The following is a 16,274-nucleotide window of genomic DNA, read 5'->3' as shown; positions in this document are numbered from 1 at the left end:
CTGTCAGAACTGAACTGCTCCTTAGCGTGTCCTTTGCTGGGATGAGGCAGCGGCCCAAATACCTCACGATGGGGCAAGCGATGTAGACCGGCCGCTGGTAGGAATTGTAGCTGTTTCAGTCTGTAGTGAGCCCCGCCATGGGCCCTGGAGGGAGAGAGTAACGGTGCTTACCTTTCACGCTGGCTCCCGCCAACCTCTTCAGTCTCATTTCTCCCTTCTCTGCCTTCTGTGTGTCCTGAATAGTTCTTTATGTGGGACTGCTGTGTTCCCTCTAAGTTGTTGAACCTCCACCTCCATGGGATCCCCTGCCTTCCTCCCTCCCCAAAAAATAAATAAATAAAGAGCAACCAGAGCACCGCCATGCTCCTACCCCCGCCCCACTGGTGCTTGCTTACGCCTGCAGGTGGATTTTGGCTGTTCTGCCGGCTTGGGGAGCACCCCTCCGCTGTGGCCCCACCTGGCCCCCTGACCCCTTTGTCCTTGGCCTGTCCGTGATGGGCTCCGTCCTGGGTCTGCCTCCCCTCCTGTGTGTGATCAGGGCAGGAACGGGCGGTATTATATTCAGCGTCCCCAGTGAGAGCCCCGGGGTTGTCACTGTGGGATTGCACAGAACTTAGAAGACGTGGTATGTGGTGTCCAAGAGTCGAACCTGCTCTGCGCTTTCTCACAGACTCGAGTAAAGAGCTGGAGGAGCTGCGGTCCGCGTTTGCCCGCGCCCTGGAGTACCTGAAGCAGGAGGTGGAGGAGCGTAAGTGTGCCCTCCTGCCCCGCCTGCTTGTGCTTCCTCTTCTGGTCCTGGGGCCTTTTCAGTCAAAGGCGGTTTGCCTCTCTGCTGTCTCTTTGCTTTTAATATTCATTCATTTGCCTGTGTCAGATCTTAGTTGCAACACGATGTGTTGCTTGACGTGTGGAGTCCACAACAGACTCTTGTTGTGGACCTCGGGCTTAGAAGCCCTGAAGCATGTGGGATCTTAGTTCTCCGACCAGGGATTGAACCCATGTGCCCTGCATTGCAAGGTGGAGTCATAACCACTGGACCAGCAGGGAAGTCCCTCAGTTACTTTCTAATTTTGTCTACTACTCTTCTTCAAGGTTTCAATGAAAGTGGAGATCCAAGCTGCCTGATCATGCAGAACTGGGCTCGGATTGAGGTAAATGTTTTTTAACAGACCTGTCAGTTTCACCCACCTTTGCGGGACCTTTGTCTGATAGCGTGGCTGAAGCTGAGTCGGGGTCGCAGATGACCACCTAGGCTCTGCGGGGATCCGCGTTGTTTACCTCACTCGCCACATTTGTTGGTATCTGGGGGCATCCGAGCTCCCAGCCACGTTGCGCAGCAGTTGTCTGCATGCTGGGTGCTCACTCACGTGTTCCTTCTCTGCCGCCCCGGGCCCCAGTGATGAGCGTGTTCTAGGCGTGAGCAGTTTGCCAGGCCTTCCACTGTGGGCTGTGGATGAGATAACTCTGTCCCTGTGCTAGAAGCCTTGAAACTAATGTGGAAGACAGACGATCACAGATGGTTAGTGGATATGATGAGTTGGGTATTATTGCTGGATCGTGGACTCCACACTGAGTCAGACGTGGACCCTGCCCCTGTGTTCTCTTCTCTGAGGGGAGTCCAGTGTCAGGGTGTGGGTGGATGGGATGGTTGTGCTGCAACCTTGTTAAGGATGCAGCAGCCGAGGTGCAGAGGCTGAGGGCAGCGTTGGCTCCTGGTGGTCTGTCCCTGCCTTGGCCTTCGGATGACACACTTCGAGTTAAGGCTTGATAAAAATAAAAGCAGATGCCCGGCCAGCACTGTCCTCAGTGCCTCTGTGCTCGCCCGTGTGGCTCTCGAGGTGAACGTGGGCAGGCAGCCTGAGGCTTGACGCTGCAGAAAGGCCGAGGTGCTTGGGCCGGGCTGTTCGCATGGGCCGGGGGGAGCGCCTGGCAGGGTCTGAGGAGCTGAGTAGCACGGATAGTTCTGGGGTGGGAGGTTTTCAGCACGATGTCTGAAGTATGTTTTGTCACGGGTGTTGACACTGTCAGGCCTGAGTCCTCTCCTAACTTGGTCTGGTCATGCCTTCAGGCTCGACTCTGCAACAACATGCAGAAAGCGCGGGAGCTCTGGGACAGCATCATGACCAGAGGGAACGCCAAGTTCGCCAACATGTGGCTTGAGTATTACAACCTGGAGAGGTAACGGGCCCGGGGTGAGGGGAGGCGCTCGTCAGGTGTGACCGGCCTCAGCCCCGCCTGTACAGCTCAGACTGCTGCTCACGGGGCGCTGCTCACTTTATGGTCCTGTCTCTAGTGCCTGGGCTTATTGGCCGGGGCCCTAGAGAACCACACATGATACTCTGTGCCTGGCTGTTCTTACGGCCATGTGTTACTTGCCACTTATTTTGGTTTGTTTTGCTTTTGGGACATGAATATTTTATTTGACTTCTTGGGGAGCTATGTTCTTTTTTTATGTTCGCTTTGTCTATAATAGTTAAGAATACTGAAAAACAAAGAGGAAAAAACCCCCAAATTTTCTGCAGTGACAGACCCACGTAAAACCGTGGTTAGCTAATGGTTTGGGTGTGTTCTTTGAGACTTTTCTGTGCTTAGATTTTTAAGAAATGGTGATGTAATTACAGTATACATATTCTAAGTCTCTAAAATTATTTTAAACAATATTTATAACATGAGGGAAGATATAAAGAATATGATCAGCTTTTTAATTCAGTATATCTTGGATGGTGGTTGTGTTCAGTTGCCAAGTGTTCAGTTTTCCCACTCTTTGAGACCCCATGGACTGTAGCATGCTAGGCTTCCCTGTCCATCACGATCTCCTGCAGTTTGTCCAAGTTCATGTCTATTGACTCGGTGATGCCATCTAACCATCTCATTCTCTGTTGCCCCCTTCTCCTTCTGCTTTCAGTCTTTACCGGCATCAGGGGCTTTTCCAGTGAATCAGCTGTTTGCATCAGGTACTCAAAGTATTGGAGCTTCAGCTTCAGCATCAGTCCTTCCAAAAAGGATTCAGTGTTGACATCTTTTAAGTTTGACTGGTTTGATCTCCTTGCTTTCCAAGGGACTCTCAAGAGTCTTCTCCAGCACCACAGTTCAAAAGCATCAATTTTTCGGTGCTCTGTCTTCTTTATTGTCCAGCTCTCACATCCATACATGATTATGAAAAGACCATAGTCTTGACTATTGTTAATTTTGTCAGCAAAATGATGTGTTTGCTTTGTAACACAGTCTAGGTTTGTCATACCTTTCTTGCCAAGAAGCAGTTGCTTCTAATTTGATGGCTGTAGTCACCATCTGCAGTGATTTTTTAGAGCCCAAGAAGAGGAAATCTGTCACTGCTTCCCTTCCGCGCCCCCCCCCCCCCACCCCCACTTGCCATGAAGTGTTGGGACCAGATGCCAAGACCTTAGTTTTTTTAATAGTTGAGTTTCAAGCTGGCCTTTTCACTCTCCTTCTTCACCCTTATCAAGAGGATCTTTAGTTCTTCCTCTTCGCTTTCAGCCATTAGAATGGTGTCATCTGCATCTGAGGTTGTTGATATTTCTCCCAGCAATCTTGATTCCAGCTTGTAACTCAGTCCGGCCTGGCATCTCTCATGATGTGCTCTGTGTATAAATTAGATAAACACGGTGACAGTAAACCTTCTTGTACTCCCTTCTCAATCCTGAACCAGTCAGTTGTTCCATGAAAGTGAAAGGAAAGTGAAGTTGCTCAGTCGTGTCCGACTCTTTGCGACCCCGTGGGCTGTAGCCTACCAGGTTCCTCCGTCCATGGGATTCTCCAGGCAAGAATACTGGAGTGGGTTGCCATTTCCTTCTCCAGGGAATCTTCCCGACCCAGGGATCGAACCCAGGTCTCCTGCATTGCAGACAGATGCTTTACCCTCTGAGCCACCAGGGTTCTCAATTCTAACTGTTTCTTCTTGACCTATATACAGGTTTCTCAGGAGATAGGTGAGATGGTTTGGTATTCCCATCTCTTTAAGAGCTTTCCATAGTTTGTTATGATCCACAAGTCAAAGGCTTTAGCATAATCAATGAAACAGAGGTAAATGTTTTTCTGTAATTCCCTTGTTTTCTCTGTGATCTAGTCAGTGTTGACAATTTGATCTCTGGTTCCTCTGCTTTTTCTAAACCCAGCTTAAACATCTGAAAGTTCTCAGTTCACATAATGCTGAAGCCTAGCTTGGAGGATTTTGAGCGTAACCTTACTGGCATGGGAAGTGAGTACAATTGTCCATATGGTTTGAACATTCTTTAGTACTTGCCCTGTTGGGAATTGGGGTGAGGGTTGACCTTTTCCAGTCCTGAGGCCACTGCTGGGTATTCCAAATTTGCTAACATATTGAGTGCAGCTAATGGAGTCATCTCTTATGATTCTAAATAGCTCTTCTGGAATTCCATCACCTCCTCTAGCTTTCTTGATAGCAGTGCTTCCCAAGGCCCGCTTTACTTCACACTCCGGAATGTCTGGCTCTGAGTGAGACTGTACCATTGTGGTTATCTGGGTCATTAAGATCTTTTTTGTACAGTTCTTCTGTGTATTCTTTCCATCTCTTCTTCATCACTTTTGCTATTAGGTCTTTATAATTTCTGTCCTTTATTTTGCCCATCTTGGGATGAAATGGTCTTTTGATAGTTGCAATTTTATTGAAGAGATCTCTAGTCTTACCCTTTCTACTTTCCTCTTTTTCTTTGCATTGTTCTTTCAAGAAGACCTTCTTGTCTCTCCTTGCTATTCCCTGAAGTTCTGCATTTAGTTGGGTGTACATTTCCCTTTCTCCCTTGCTTTTCACTTCTCTTCTTTCCTCGGCTACTTGTAAAGCCTCCTCAGACAACCACTTTGCCTTCTTGCATTTCTTTTTCTTTGGGATGGTTTTATTCTCTGCCTCTGTACAGTATTATGGAACTTTGTCCATAGTTCTTCAGGCAGTCTCTTTACTAGATCTAATTCCTTGAATCTATTCATCACCTCCACTGTATTTTCATTTGTGTTTTATTGTTTAGTTGCTCAGTCGTGTCCAACTCTTTGTGACCCCCATGGACTGTAGCCCACCAGGCTCCTCTGTCCATGGGGATTCTCCAGGCAAGAATACTGGAGTGGGTTACCATGCCCTTCTCCAGGGGATCTTTCCAACCCAGGAATTGAACCCAGGTATCCGGCATTGCAGGTGGATTCTTTACCAGCTGAGCTATCAGGGGAGCTCAAGGGATTCATAGGGGATTTGATTTAAGTCATACCTTACTGGCCTAGTGGTTTCCCCTGCTTTCTTTAGTTTAAGTCTGAATTTTTCTATGAGGAGCCTGATGATTTGAGTCCCAGTCAGCTCTAAGACTTGTCTTTGCTGACTATGTACAGCTTTTACATCTTTGGCTACAAAGAATGTAATCAGTCTCATTTCAGTATTGACTATTTGGTGATGTCCATGTGTAAAGTCATGTCTTGTGTTGCTGAAAAAGGGTGTTTGCTATGACCAATGTGTTTTCTTGGTGGATTTCTGTTAACCTTTGCCCTACTTCATTTTGTACTCCAAGGCCAAACTTGCCTATTACTCCAGGTATCTCTTGACTTCTTACTTTTTGCATTCCAATCCCTTATGATGAGTAGGTCATCTTTTTTTGGTGTTAGTTCTAGGATGTCTTCCAGGTCTTCATAGAACTGATCATCTTCAGCTTCCTCGGCGTTGGTGGTTTAGACACAGACTTGGATTGCTGAGATGTTGAACGGTTTGCCTTAGAAACAAACCGAGATCTGTCGTTTTTAAGGTTGTGTCCAAGTATGGCATTTCAGACACTTTTTGATTGTGAGAGCTACTCCATTTCTTCTATGTGTTCTTGCCCACAGTAGTAGATACAACGGTCATCCGAGTTAAATTCACTTGCTTCCGTCCATCTCAGTTCAAGATGTCGATGTTTACTCTTGCCATCTCCTGCTTGACCATGTCTAGTTTACCTTGGGCATGGACCTGACTTTCCAGGTCCCCACGCAGTACTGCTCTTTACAGCGTCAGATTTTGCCTTCATCACTGGACACGCCCGCAGCTGAGTGTTGTTTCCACTTTGGCCCAGCCGCTTCATTCTTTCTGGAGCTGTTAGTAGTTGACCTCCACTCTTCCACAGTAGCATGTTGCACACCTTCGGACTTGGGGGACTCATCTTTCCATGTCATATCTTTTTTCCTTTTATACAGTTCATGGGGTTCTCATGGCAGGTATACTGGGGTGGTTTGCCATTCCCTCCTCCAGTGCATCACGTTTTGTCAGAACTCTCCACTATGATCCGTCCGTCTTGGGTGGTCCTACATATTATGGCTCGTAGCTTCATTGAGTTACACAAGCCCTTTGCCATGAGAAGGCAGGTAATCCATGAAGGGGTATCTTGGGCATTACGTGTCAATAAACATATTTTTTTTTCTGTTTTGAATATTTTGCCTCCCCCACCTTATTTAAAAAACTAATACGTGCTCTAGTTAAAATAGAACATTTATAGAATGTGAGAAAGTTCCTTAAAATCCTTCCCCAGAGGTGACCACAGTTAAAGCTTATTGAGTATTCCTCTAGATCAGTGGTTCTCAAATGTTTTGGTCTCAGGACCACCTCAAGAGCTTTTGTTTATGTGAGGTATTTTTATTAACATTTACCGTATTAGAAAATGAAACTGAAAAATTAAAAAAAAAAACAACGACACTTTTATTCATTTAAAATTCGCTGTGAAGACATTGAACAGAAATAACATATTTTTATAAGAAATGACTGCTTTCCAGACTCCAAAGTAACATAGTGAGAAAGTGGCCTGGTTTTACACTTTTTACAAATTTCTCTAATCTGGCTCAGTAGCAGACAGCTGGATTCTCCTGTCTGGTTCTGCACCCTCTCTGTCGTGACATTTTCATTGGAGAATATGAGACTGTTATGTTTAACATCCAGTGGTCTGTCTTGCGCTGAGCAGACCTTTTTACCGACACAGGATTCCATGACATGCGTTGTGTGTGAGGAAAATGCTGACCCATCAAGTACTGTAGCTCTTCTAAATACTGACGCATCTCATTATCCCATATATTCATATCTGCACTGATCTTCACAGAAAGGTATTTAAAGTAGGAGGCTGTCAGACTCATAATGGCAGATACAGGTTTTTCAAGTTCTGATTTTCACTTGAAAGCCCCAGTTTTATCAGTCAACAAAAACTCTTAAGTGGTTTTCCTGAAAGTGACAGCCTCACTTAATTAATTTTTGAAAATGTCTGCCAAATACACACGTCTGAGTCACTGTAGTTTTTGTCACTCAGCTGTTCTTTCAAGTGAAAATGATGTTTCATGAAAAAAGGGAAGTAGCCCAGCTTGCAGCTAAGACAGTAATCTGTTATTCCTTTGCTCCAACCACTGTACTTGGGTATGAAGAGGTGCTTAATGTGTGCATTCCATTTGTCACCCAGAATATTACCAAGATGTGCACTGTCTTGATTTGTGCCAAGGGCCACTGTAGCTTTGGCATCCTCAGTCCAAATGTCAGCACAGTGAAAAAGTCCAATAAGTATGTCGGTATATAAATGAAAGTAGTTTTGACTTTGCAGACCTCCTGAAAGGGTCTTGGAGACCTTTAGGTGTCCATGGATCATGCTTTGAGAATCGTTGCCCTAAATTTTTTCTTAGTGTCCTAATGTGTATTTGCAGTGTTTATAAAAACTTGTTAAACAGAAAGGAGAACACAGTGTGTTACAACGGCTGGGATGAACAGAATGCTGTTTTGTAACTGTTGTGTTGAGCAGTATCTCATTTCATGTCAGTGTGGGAAGATTTTTGTGACCCTGGGCACAAAGCCTGGCAGTCGCTGTGTTGGCTTTCCCCTCGGGGATGGCATCCTAGAATCTCTGGGGACTTTACCCTGTCACCCCAGCTCTTGGGTCCTTCCACACACCTTGCACACGCAAAGGCAGAAGGCCTGGCTGTGGACTGCTGTCCCCAGGTGCCTCTTCCACCAGCATTGCTGGGGGGAAGAGTGGTTTAGAAGAAAGCCTTCAGTTTTGTTTGACTAGGGAGCTTTCTGGGACAAGGAGGAAGCATAAAAACTATTGGCATAGAGTGTGGTGTCTCCTCGGAGCTGAAGCTGACACTGGGCTTTGCTGCCGTGGCGTTGGCTGTGTGGGGGTGCTCCCGCCGTGTCTTCCGCTGGGCCCCTGTGGCCCCAACTGTGTGTTTTCCGCCCCAGGGCCCACGGCGACACGCAGCACTGCAGGAAGGCTCTGCACCGGGCCGTCCAGTGCACCAGCGACTACCCGGAGCACGTCTGCGAGGTGCTGCTCACCATGGAGCGGACGGAAGGTGCGGACTTGGCGGTGCCTCGGGCTTGGGGCTTGTCCCTAGACCAGTGTGGCCGCAGGGCTGTAGGCGTAAGGACACGTGTGTTTCCGGCTCCACCCCTCTAGGGGCCTCTGCGATGAGACCATCACGCAGTGCTCGGCAGTGAGAGGGGAATCCCGCTGCCCTTTTAACGCTCCAGGTGCAAAGGGACCCATGACAAGGCTTTAGCACAGGCCTCCCGGGGGACGGGGAGATGCTGTCACGTGCAGCTTCCCTGGACCCTCTCTTCCTGCTGGGTACCAGGAATGCTCTTCCCACCGCCGGTCCTGACCAGCAGAACCGTCTCCGGACGTTGCCAAGGGCTCCCTTGGATCAGCAGAGCCTGTGTTCCAGCACAGCACAATGAGACCCATGGCGAGACTGCTCTCTGATCACCTGTGCCTCTGGTGAATTTCAGAGCCTCCATACACAGTTTCCATGGGCATTAGTCTGGATTTTGGGTACTATGAGTCACTTAGAACTGGAAATAGACACCTAAACAGCAGCATCAGTAAGGAAAACACCTCAACATTTATCATCTGAGGAGCTCTTAAAATCTTTTGATCTTAGTACAAATGTTTTGTACCTTTGCATTAGAATGTTTTCAATAATCTTTGCCACAGAGAGCTCGTAATAGAACCTAGTCTGGTTTTCAAGTCTTTTTTCTAAAAGAGAAGGGGTGATCTAAATAGACCTGTAAGAACTATTTGAGTTCTGAAACTTGAAACCTACACAAATGAATCTTAAAATGGAAAACCGATTCTCCAGTTGTTACTGTTTGATGGAAGAGATCTCTTCTGGAGGTGTGGGGAAATTAAGACAATTTTATATTTTTATATCCTTCAAAATCCAGAGAAGTGAAAGTCCGCTTCTCCTTCCTCTCAAGGTACTCTAGAAGACTGGGACATAGCTGTTCAGAAAACCGAAACTCGACTAGCTCGAGTTAATGAGCAGAGAATTAAGGTAATGATACTCTTGTTTCAAGTCTTTGAACCTCTGAAAGCTTTTTGTTTTAAATTTCTTATTGGAGTATAGTGGATTTAACAATTCTGATAGTGATTTTGACTGTGTTTGATATGACTGTTCCTTGTTAAAACCTTTGGGGTCATCCTAAGAAGTGTATTTTACTCAATGTGTTAACTATGAGATGTTTGAATCAGTGTTTAAGACTATCTTTTTTTTTTAGATTGGCTTAAAATGTTAGCCCCAACAGTAAATACTTTAAGTAGTGGAGTACTTAAAGGTTATTGAAATAGACGAAGAAGATGAAAAAGGAGCCTGACTGATGTAGCCTAGTGGTTGGAGCATGAGCACCCCCAGATGAATCAGGGCCCGTTTTATAGATGTTTTTCTTTTTACTGGTGGGTCATTCCTGGGGATCGTGTGAGACATACCATAGACTTGAGCTGTAGCTCCTTAAGGGCCTGCAAAGGTGGGACTCAGCCCCCCGCCCTTCCTGGTCTCCTGGGGGTGGCCGTCCTGTGGGTGCGCTCACCTCTCCCTTCACAAGTCAGTGGACTTTGTGTAACGGCCGCATCCAGTGACGCGTCGTATCCTGACCTTCCAGGCTGCGGAGAAGGAAGCAGCCCTGGCCCAGCAAGAGGAAGAAAAGGTTGAGCAACGGAAGAGGGCCCGGGCCGAGAAGAAAGCGTTGAAGAAGAAGAAAAAGACCAGAGGGGCGGACAAGCACAGAGCCGACGAGGACGATGAAAAGGAATGGGGCGATGATGAGGAAGGTAATGCCTGGCAAGAGTTTCATACTGGAACATCCTAGACCTCCAGACAGGGTGCTGAACACAGAGAACTTTATTCTGGAACTGTGTGAGAATAAGGTCCTGGCAAGGCTTCCTTGGTGGCTCAGACCATAAAGAAGTCCCCTGTCAGTGTGGAAGGCGCGGGTTTGGTCCCTGGGTCGGGAAGATCCCTGGAGAAGGAAAATGCAACCTCCTCCAGTATCTTGCCTGGAGAAACCCCATGGACAGAGGAGCCTGGCAGACTACAGTCCATGGGGTTGCAGGGAGTGGGACACAGCAGAGCGAGCGACACAGACGAAGTGCCAGCGCCTTCCCGGTCGCTGCCTCCCCACGTGGTGCTGCCCGCCTCCCCTGCTTGGCTCCCAGGCCTGCGCCAGGTGCCACCCCTGCCGGCACCCACCTGGGCTCCGTCCCCTGACATGCCTGACCCCACCGTCCCCTTCCTGAGTGGTGCCTGCCTTCTTCCCTGCCCTCTGCACCAAGGGTGGGCTTTTCTGTACCCTTAGGCCCTGGCGCCCAGCTGACCCCTGCCCTGCACCTGTACCCCTCCTTCCCCTTACTTAACTCCCACCAGGCAGTTTGACTTGTAGAATTTTCCACCCTGTGTTTCTGTCACCCCTGCCATTTCATGTGTGGGCAGGTGTGGGTCAGATTTATTTCAGCAAAGTTGGTCAAGGTAAAGAGTGGTCTCTAGACGCTAAAGGAGGCTCACCGTTTTCCTAGTGCAGAACTTTCAGCTGGAGTAAAAAGTGATGGAGTAGCCATTCGTTTCTTGGGGCCTTCAGATGTGATTGTGGGTAGCTCCCTGCCCTTTCGGGCTCTGGTGTTGCAGGGGAAGGCACAGGGGACCTGTGACCGCAGTGGCGTGTCACGGGGACTCGGGCAGCTGTGGGTGAGAGCCGTGGTGGCGGCCGGGAACGTACCAGGGGTCAGCGAAAGGGTTGCAGGAAGGGGTGAGGTGACTTCCTGTGGGGCGGTGCGCTGCACCTCGGCATCGGGGGAGGGTGAGTGAGTGTCCAGTGAGGGAGGGCAGAGGCCGGCAGAGCGCAGGCTGGCCTGTTCTCTGCAGCCTCGGGCCCTGATCCTGCTAGGGGGCTGGGTGCTGGGGTCCGTGAGACAGGCCAGCCTGCCCATCAGTGCTCTGGAATGCAGAGTGCCGCAGGCAGACCCTATCTGTAGGGCAGTGGGTAACTGACAAAGCTCTGGAAGCAGGCGGCCCACACTGGTTGGTTCAGTCCTGTCCCCCTGGCAGCAGTGGGGAGTGCGGGTTGGAGTAGCGTGTTGTTGTTAAGCTCTGTGGAAGGACGTGGGACAGTCATGAATGTGGGGAGAAGCTCGTGCTCTGTACCACTTCCAGGGTGGCCCGGGGAGTATGCACTTCCGGGTCACTGAGGTGCTTGTTTACATGTGGCCCCTGGGCTCCATCCCCCTTTTCTGTCCCGGGCTTTCCAGGAGGGGTCCTAGGGATTTGCTGGGACAATGTAGAGACCCCCGACCTCGACATCTTGTGTGGTTGAGCGTGGACGATGAGCATTTAGGATGTCACTTGCACCTGAGTTGTCTCCTCCCCCGGATGTCACTGGGGCCTGGCAAGGAGTGGGGTGTGCTGGGAGAGTCGGGAGAGACCTGGCAGAGGGTGGGAGGCATGCACCGCGGCATCCACAGGGGTCCCGGCTTCTGGTGGGGAGAGCTGTCTCCCTGCTGGGCACGTCCCGGCTCAGCCCAGCGCCAGGAGACCGTTACCTAATCATCCTTTCCCCTGACAACCTGCAGAGCAGCCCTCCAAGCGCAGGAGGGTGGAGAATAGCGTTCTTCCTGCTGGGGAAGCGGAGCCCGGCTCAGAAGCTGATCTTTCTGGGAGCATCGCCCCCGCGGCTGCAGAGCCCCCTTCGGAGCCAAAGGAGGTGCGGGTGGGCGCCCGGCGGAGGGATGTGCCCAAGGTGCCGCATGACAGCAGCAAGGACGGCGTCACCGTCTTCGTCAGCAACCTGCCCTACGGGCTGGGGGAGCCAGCCGCCACGCTCCGGCCGCTCTTCGAGGCCTGCGGGGACGTGGTCGAGGTGCGCCCCATCTTCAGTAACCGTGGCGACTTCCGCGGCTACTGCTACGTGGAGTTCAGAGAGGAGGCGGCGGCCCTGCAGGCGCTGCAGCTGGACCGCCAGAGCGTCGAGGGCCGGCCCATGTTCGTCTCCCCCTGTGTGGACAAGAGCAAAAACCCCGACTTCAAGGTTGGTTTGGGGGGTAAGCCCACCTTTCTGTAGGGTTGCGGTGGGACAGACTAAAAGCTCTTTCCTGCCGCGTCTCCTATGTAGAATCTGAGTGGAATTTGTTAAGAGTGAAATGCCTGAGTGAACTGGGTGCATTCTGAGCTGGTTCGCTGAGGTCTCTGCGCCGGGCTGGGTCACTGAACTGCTGGTGTTGACAGCTGATGGTAACAGTAGGCACGTGTAACAGCTCCTCACCGTGGGATGGTCAGGAGTGACGGGGCTGCACCCAGCGTCTGGTGTGTGACCTTCCGACCCTCACCCAGACTTGGAGAATGGCGGCCTTCATTCTGGCCGTTTTCCAGAGGAGGGAGTGAAGGCTTCGAGAAGTGAGGGACTTGCCCAGGGCGAGTGAGCAGTTCTTTGCACCCAGAGCCGGCTCTGGCCCGGCCTGTGGATGAGGCCTGCCCCTGCGGTGTGGGGAGCTGGGCTGGGCCCAGGGTGTGAGTCCTCTCCCTCCCCCACAGGTGTTCAGGTACAGCACTGCCCTGGAGAAACACAAGCTGTTCGTGTCGGGCCTACCCTTCTCCTGCACCAAAGAGGAACTCGAGGAGATCTGTAAGGCCCACGGCACCGTGAAGGACATCCGGCTGGTCACCAACCGGGCCGGCAAACCCAAGGTCGGTGTCTGAGCCTGGAGCCCGGGCGAGCCTCTGTTCAGATTGCTTGGTTCTAGAGTGGTTTCTGGTTTGTCTAAGAAACAGACAAGAAGTTAACAAGGATAGGTGCACGAGGCTCTTTCCGTTTGGAGTCAGGTTCACTTGTGTGTGGATCACTGTACTGAAAAGAAAAAGGTGTTGCAGGAGAAACTACTACGAATCAGCAGGGGCTCCAGTGCGGGCCCAGGCTGAGGGGCCTTGGGACCTTTGGGTGAGGTGCCCGCCTTTGCAGCCTCCTCCCTCCTGCCTGGACCCCTCTTCATGAGGCCTCCGGCATCTCCCTGAATCCCTGCTCTGGTGTCCCCCTTAGCATGTCTCCCCCTGGTTCCTCAGCCTCCTGTGAAATCCTTGACCACGTTTTGAGTGGTTGTTTAAGAAGAGTTTGGTTTGAGAGGCCCCTTCACGTTTGTCCAGGTTAATTGAGAGCTGACGAATACATGGGCAGCCCAGAGGCACGGGACATCGGGGCAGGGAAACGCGAGGGAGGGGCTCTCTGAACCGGCCCGGGGGCCTGCGTGGGGAGCTGCGTCCTGGCTTGCAGCGCTGACCTGGCCAGGCCTTACCCACCCTCAGGGCCTGGCCTACGTGGAGTACGAGAATGAATCCCAGGCGTCGCAGGCCGTCCTGAAGATGGACGGCATGACCATCAGAGAGAACGTCATCAAGGTGGCCATCAGCAACCCGCCACAGAGGAAGGTTCCGGAGAAGCCGGAGGCGAGGAAGGCCCCTGGGAGTGCCCTACTGCCGCGGCAGGTCTACGGGGCGTAAGTGTCATGTGCGCTGGTGCCGCCTGGTCGTGGGGGCCCCATGGTGACCCTGTTTCCCTCCAGGGCAGTGAGTTAGGCGGAGGGTTGGGCCTGCCTGCTCCGTCCCAGGGCAGGGGTTCCCCAGCAAGTCCATGCCAAGGGCCAGCCCAGAAGTGGGCCCTCCCTTGTGTTCACTGGTTTACACTGGTGGTTTATTTAAGTATTAAAAAGTTTTTTTTAAGACGGTGGTCACTCTGAAGTCCCCTTTGACAGGTGGATCCCCGTGTGTGGGTCCCGAACCTGACAACCAGGTGTTCGCCAGCTATAATCCTGGCAGAGCTGTGTTCTCAGCCCATGGGCACGAGGTGGCGAGGTTGCAAGCTTGTCTGGTGAGGTCTGTACGGTCACAGCCGTTCTGTCCACACTACGTGTGACGGTGTTGCACAGGTGTGGCCCTGGCCAAAAAGTTGTGGAAAAGGCGGAGTTTGTTAAAGTCACTTTCACCTGATAGCGAGGCAGGGAGCTCAGGGCTGTCTCAGCCTTCTTGCTTGTTGCTTTCCACCTTTTGTGTTGGGGTGGTCCAGGATCGGCCTGGCTCACCTCACCAGTTGTCGCTTTGGGAGGTCCATGCACTGTTCGCTTTTCCAGGCGGGGGAAGGGGAGGACCCAGCTCTCTCTGCTGCCTCGCGCCCTGCAGCGCCCCAGCGCCACCACCGCCCAGGCTGAGAACGGCCCCGCCACCCTGCCAGCAGGCACCACCCCGGCCACCAGCGAGGCTCCCAAGATGTCCAATGCCGACTTCGCCAAGTTGCTTCTGAGAAAGTGAGTGGGACAGTGCGAGAAGGGAAATGCCTTACTTCACGCTGGCCGGGAAGATGCCCGGTGCCCAGCGGGGCCCTGACCGTGCAGGGGCGCAGCCACACGCTTCCTCTGGTTTAGGCAGGACTGGGAAAGGGTGTCTAAGGAAAGTTGTGAGTGCTCCCTCATATTGAGGGCAAGAGGATGAAAACCATCACTCCACAGGCTGGGTGCAGGGTGTAGTTTCCTGAGATACTTGTGTGTCTTGAAAGAGTTGAGAAACAAGTGAAACTCGCACACACTGTTCTGAGGCCCACCTGTCCAGTATTTTTGGCCAACTCTGGTCCCTTTTTATAGGACACTTCCTACACCCTGCACAGCACATGTGCCCGTCACTCTTTTAATTTTTAAAAGACAAAATGGCAGATGCTAGTAATTCACCAGAATGGCCTATTTTAGTAAAGGGGTGGGGAGGGGACGTCACTTAAAAATCTGATAGAGTTTTGTTCACGGGGCTGTGCGTTTTTATATTATGTATTTGTAAATGACTTGTCAACCCATTGTTTTGTTTCCTCAAAGCAAAATATTTGTGACATTTGTTTTGTGTAGGAACTTTGTGCGCCATCTGCTATGGACCATTTTCTTTGCCTAGTGACTAGTGAACTGTGTTCTTTGTCTAAACACTGAGTTTCAGCCCTTTGGTTTTGTTTAAACACCATGTCAAGTGCAAACTTAAATTCTCTCCATTTAGCTTTGTTTATTAAACTGAAGTTCTCTTAAAAACTTCTTGCAGAAAGGTACTCAGATGTGTGTTCAAATATGTATTTTGAAATGGGTGTACCTTGCTTTACCTGATAGATGTGTAAATAGACCTTTTGTAAGTCAGATCCGGTTGTTTTGCTTTAAACCATTTCAGCTGTAACACCTCCAGTTTACAGCAGTTCGGCGCTTACAGCTTTTCTACCCCTCATCTTTTATCCAGCATTTATTCCTTTGAAAGTGACGTTGCCAGTTCAGTAGGGAAAACTGATTTTATAAAGGCACTCTGGGGGAAAATACTGGAATTCTTTCCTTTGTGGTGAAAAATTGGCTCATTTATCTGTTTTTAAAGGTTTTAGGCATCAGTCAGGCTTTACTGTACTTTCTAGTGTAACATTTTTAATGGACCATTTGAAACAGGTAAGTAGACAGAATAGTACTCTAAACCCCACACGCCTGCCATCGAGCTTCAGCCTTGCTCAGCTGGTCTTTGTCTCCACCTCTCTCCTGTACCCCCTGGGTCCCGCAGGGAGACCCCAGACATCACAGTGCCCCCACTATTGGAGCACCTATCTCTACAGACTTAAAGACCATGGTTTTATCGTTACTTCTGGAAACATGAGTAACATTAATGTCAGCCATCCAGACAAACTGCCAATTTCCTATTGTTTCTTAATAACCCTTTTAATCTGTAGGTTCTCTGTACCTCATCTTTTGCACAGAATGCTTGTTAGGTGTTTTTGAATTCAGGCAGCAGCTTTGAAGCTGTCGGAGGAGCCTGTGTTCTCCAGGGGTGGCTGGCCATCCGCTCCCCTGCAGAGGCCTGTTCTGTGGCTGAGAGGCTGCGGGTCAGGTGGGGACCAAGGGGCCATGAATCTCTGCTTCTCAATCCAGGTTGCGGGGTGCTAGTTAACGGTGGCGTTCTCTTGCTGTTCCAGTCCTCTGCCCTCACTGCATCCT

General features: G+C 50.5%; 1 protein-coding gene across 2 annotated transcripts in view; it reads left to right on the top strand.

Moving 5' to 3' along the window:
• Positions 1-15,355, top strand: part of SART3 (spliceosome associated factor 3, U4/U6 recycling protein) — a 38,993-nt gene extending 23,638 nt beyond the window's left edge. For both annotated transcript variants that reach the window (XM_061141682.1, XM_061141681.1), the window contains exons 10-19: positions 671-748; positions 1,093-1,151; positions 2,069-2,178; positions 8,204-8,316; positions 9,221-9,297; positions 9,902-10,070; positions 11,862-12,316; positions 12,820-12,972; positions 13,585-13,775; positions 14,406-15,355. In XM_061141682.1, coding sequence (XP_060997665.1) covers positions 671-748; positions 1,093-1,151; positions 2,069-2,178; positions 8,204-8,316; positions 9,221-9,297; positions 9,902-10,070; positions 11,862-12,316; positions 12,820-12,972; positions 13,585-13,775; positions 14,406-14,583 — 1,583 coding nt within the window. In that variant the 3' untranslated portion in view covers positions 14,584-15,355. The remainder of the gene's footprint in view (positions 1-670; positions 749-1,092; positions 1,152-2,068; positions 2,179-8,203; positions 8,317-9,220; positions 9,298-9,901; positions 10,071-11,861; positions 12,317-12,819; positions 12,973-13,584; positions 13,776-14,405) is intronic.
• Positions 15,356-16,274: the final 919 nt, after the last annotated feature.

Source organism: Dama dama, chromosome 5 (genome assembly GCF_033118175.1).
Source record: "Dama dama isolate Ldn47 chromosome 5, ASM3311817v1, whole genome shotgun sequence".
Lineage (NCBI taxonomy): Eukaryota > Metazoa > Chordata > Mammalia > Artiodactyla > Cervidae > Dama > Dama dama.
This window is presented reverse-complemented; position numbering and strand designations above follow the sequence as displayed.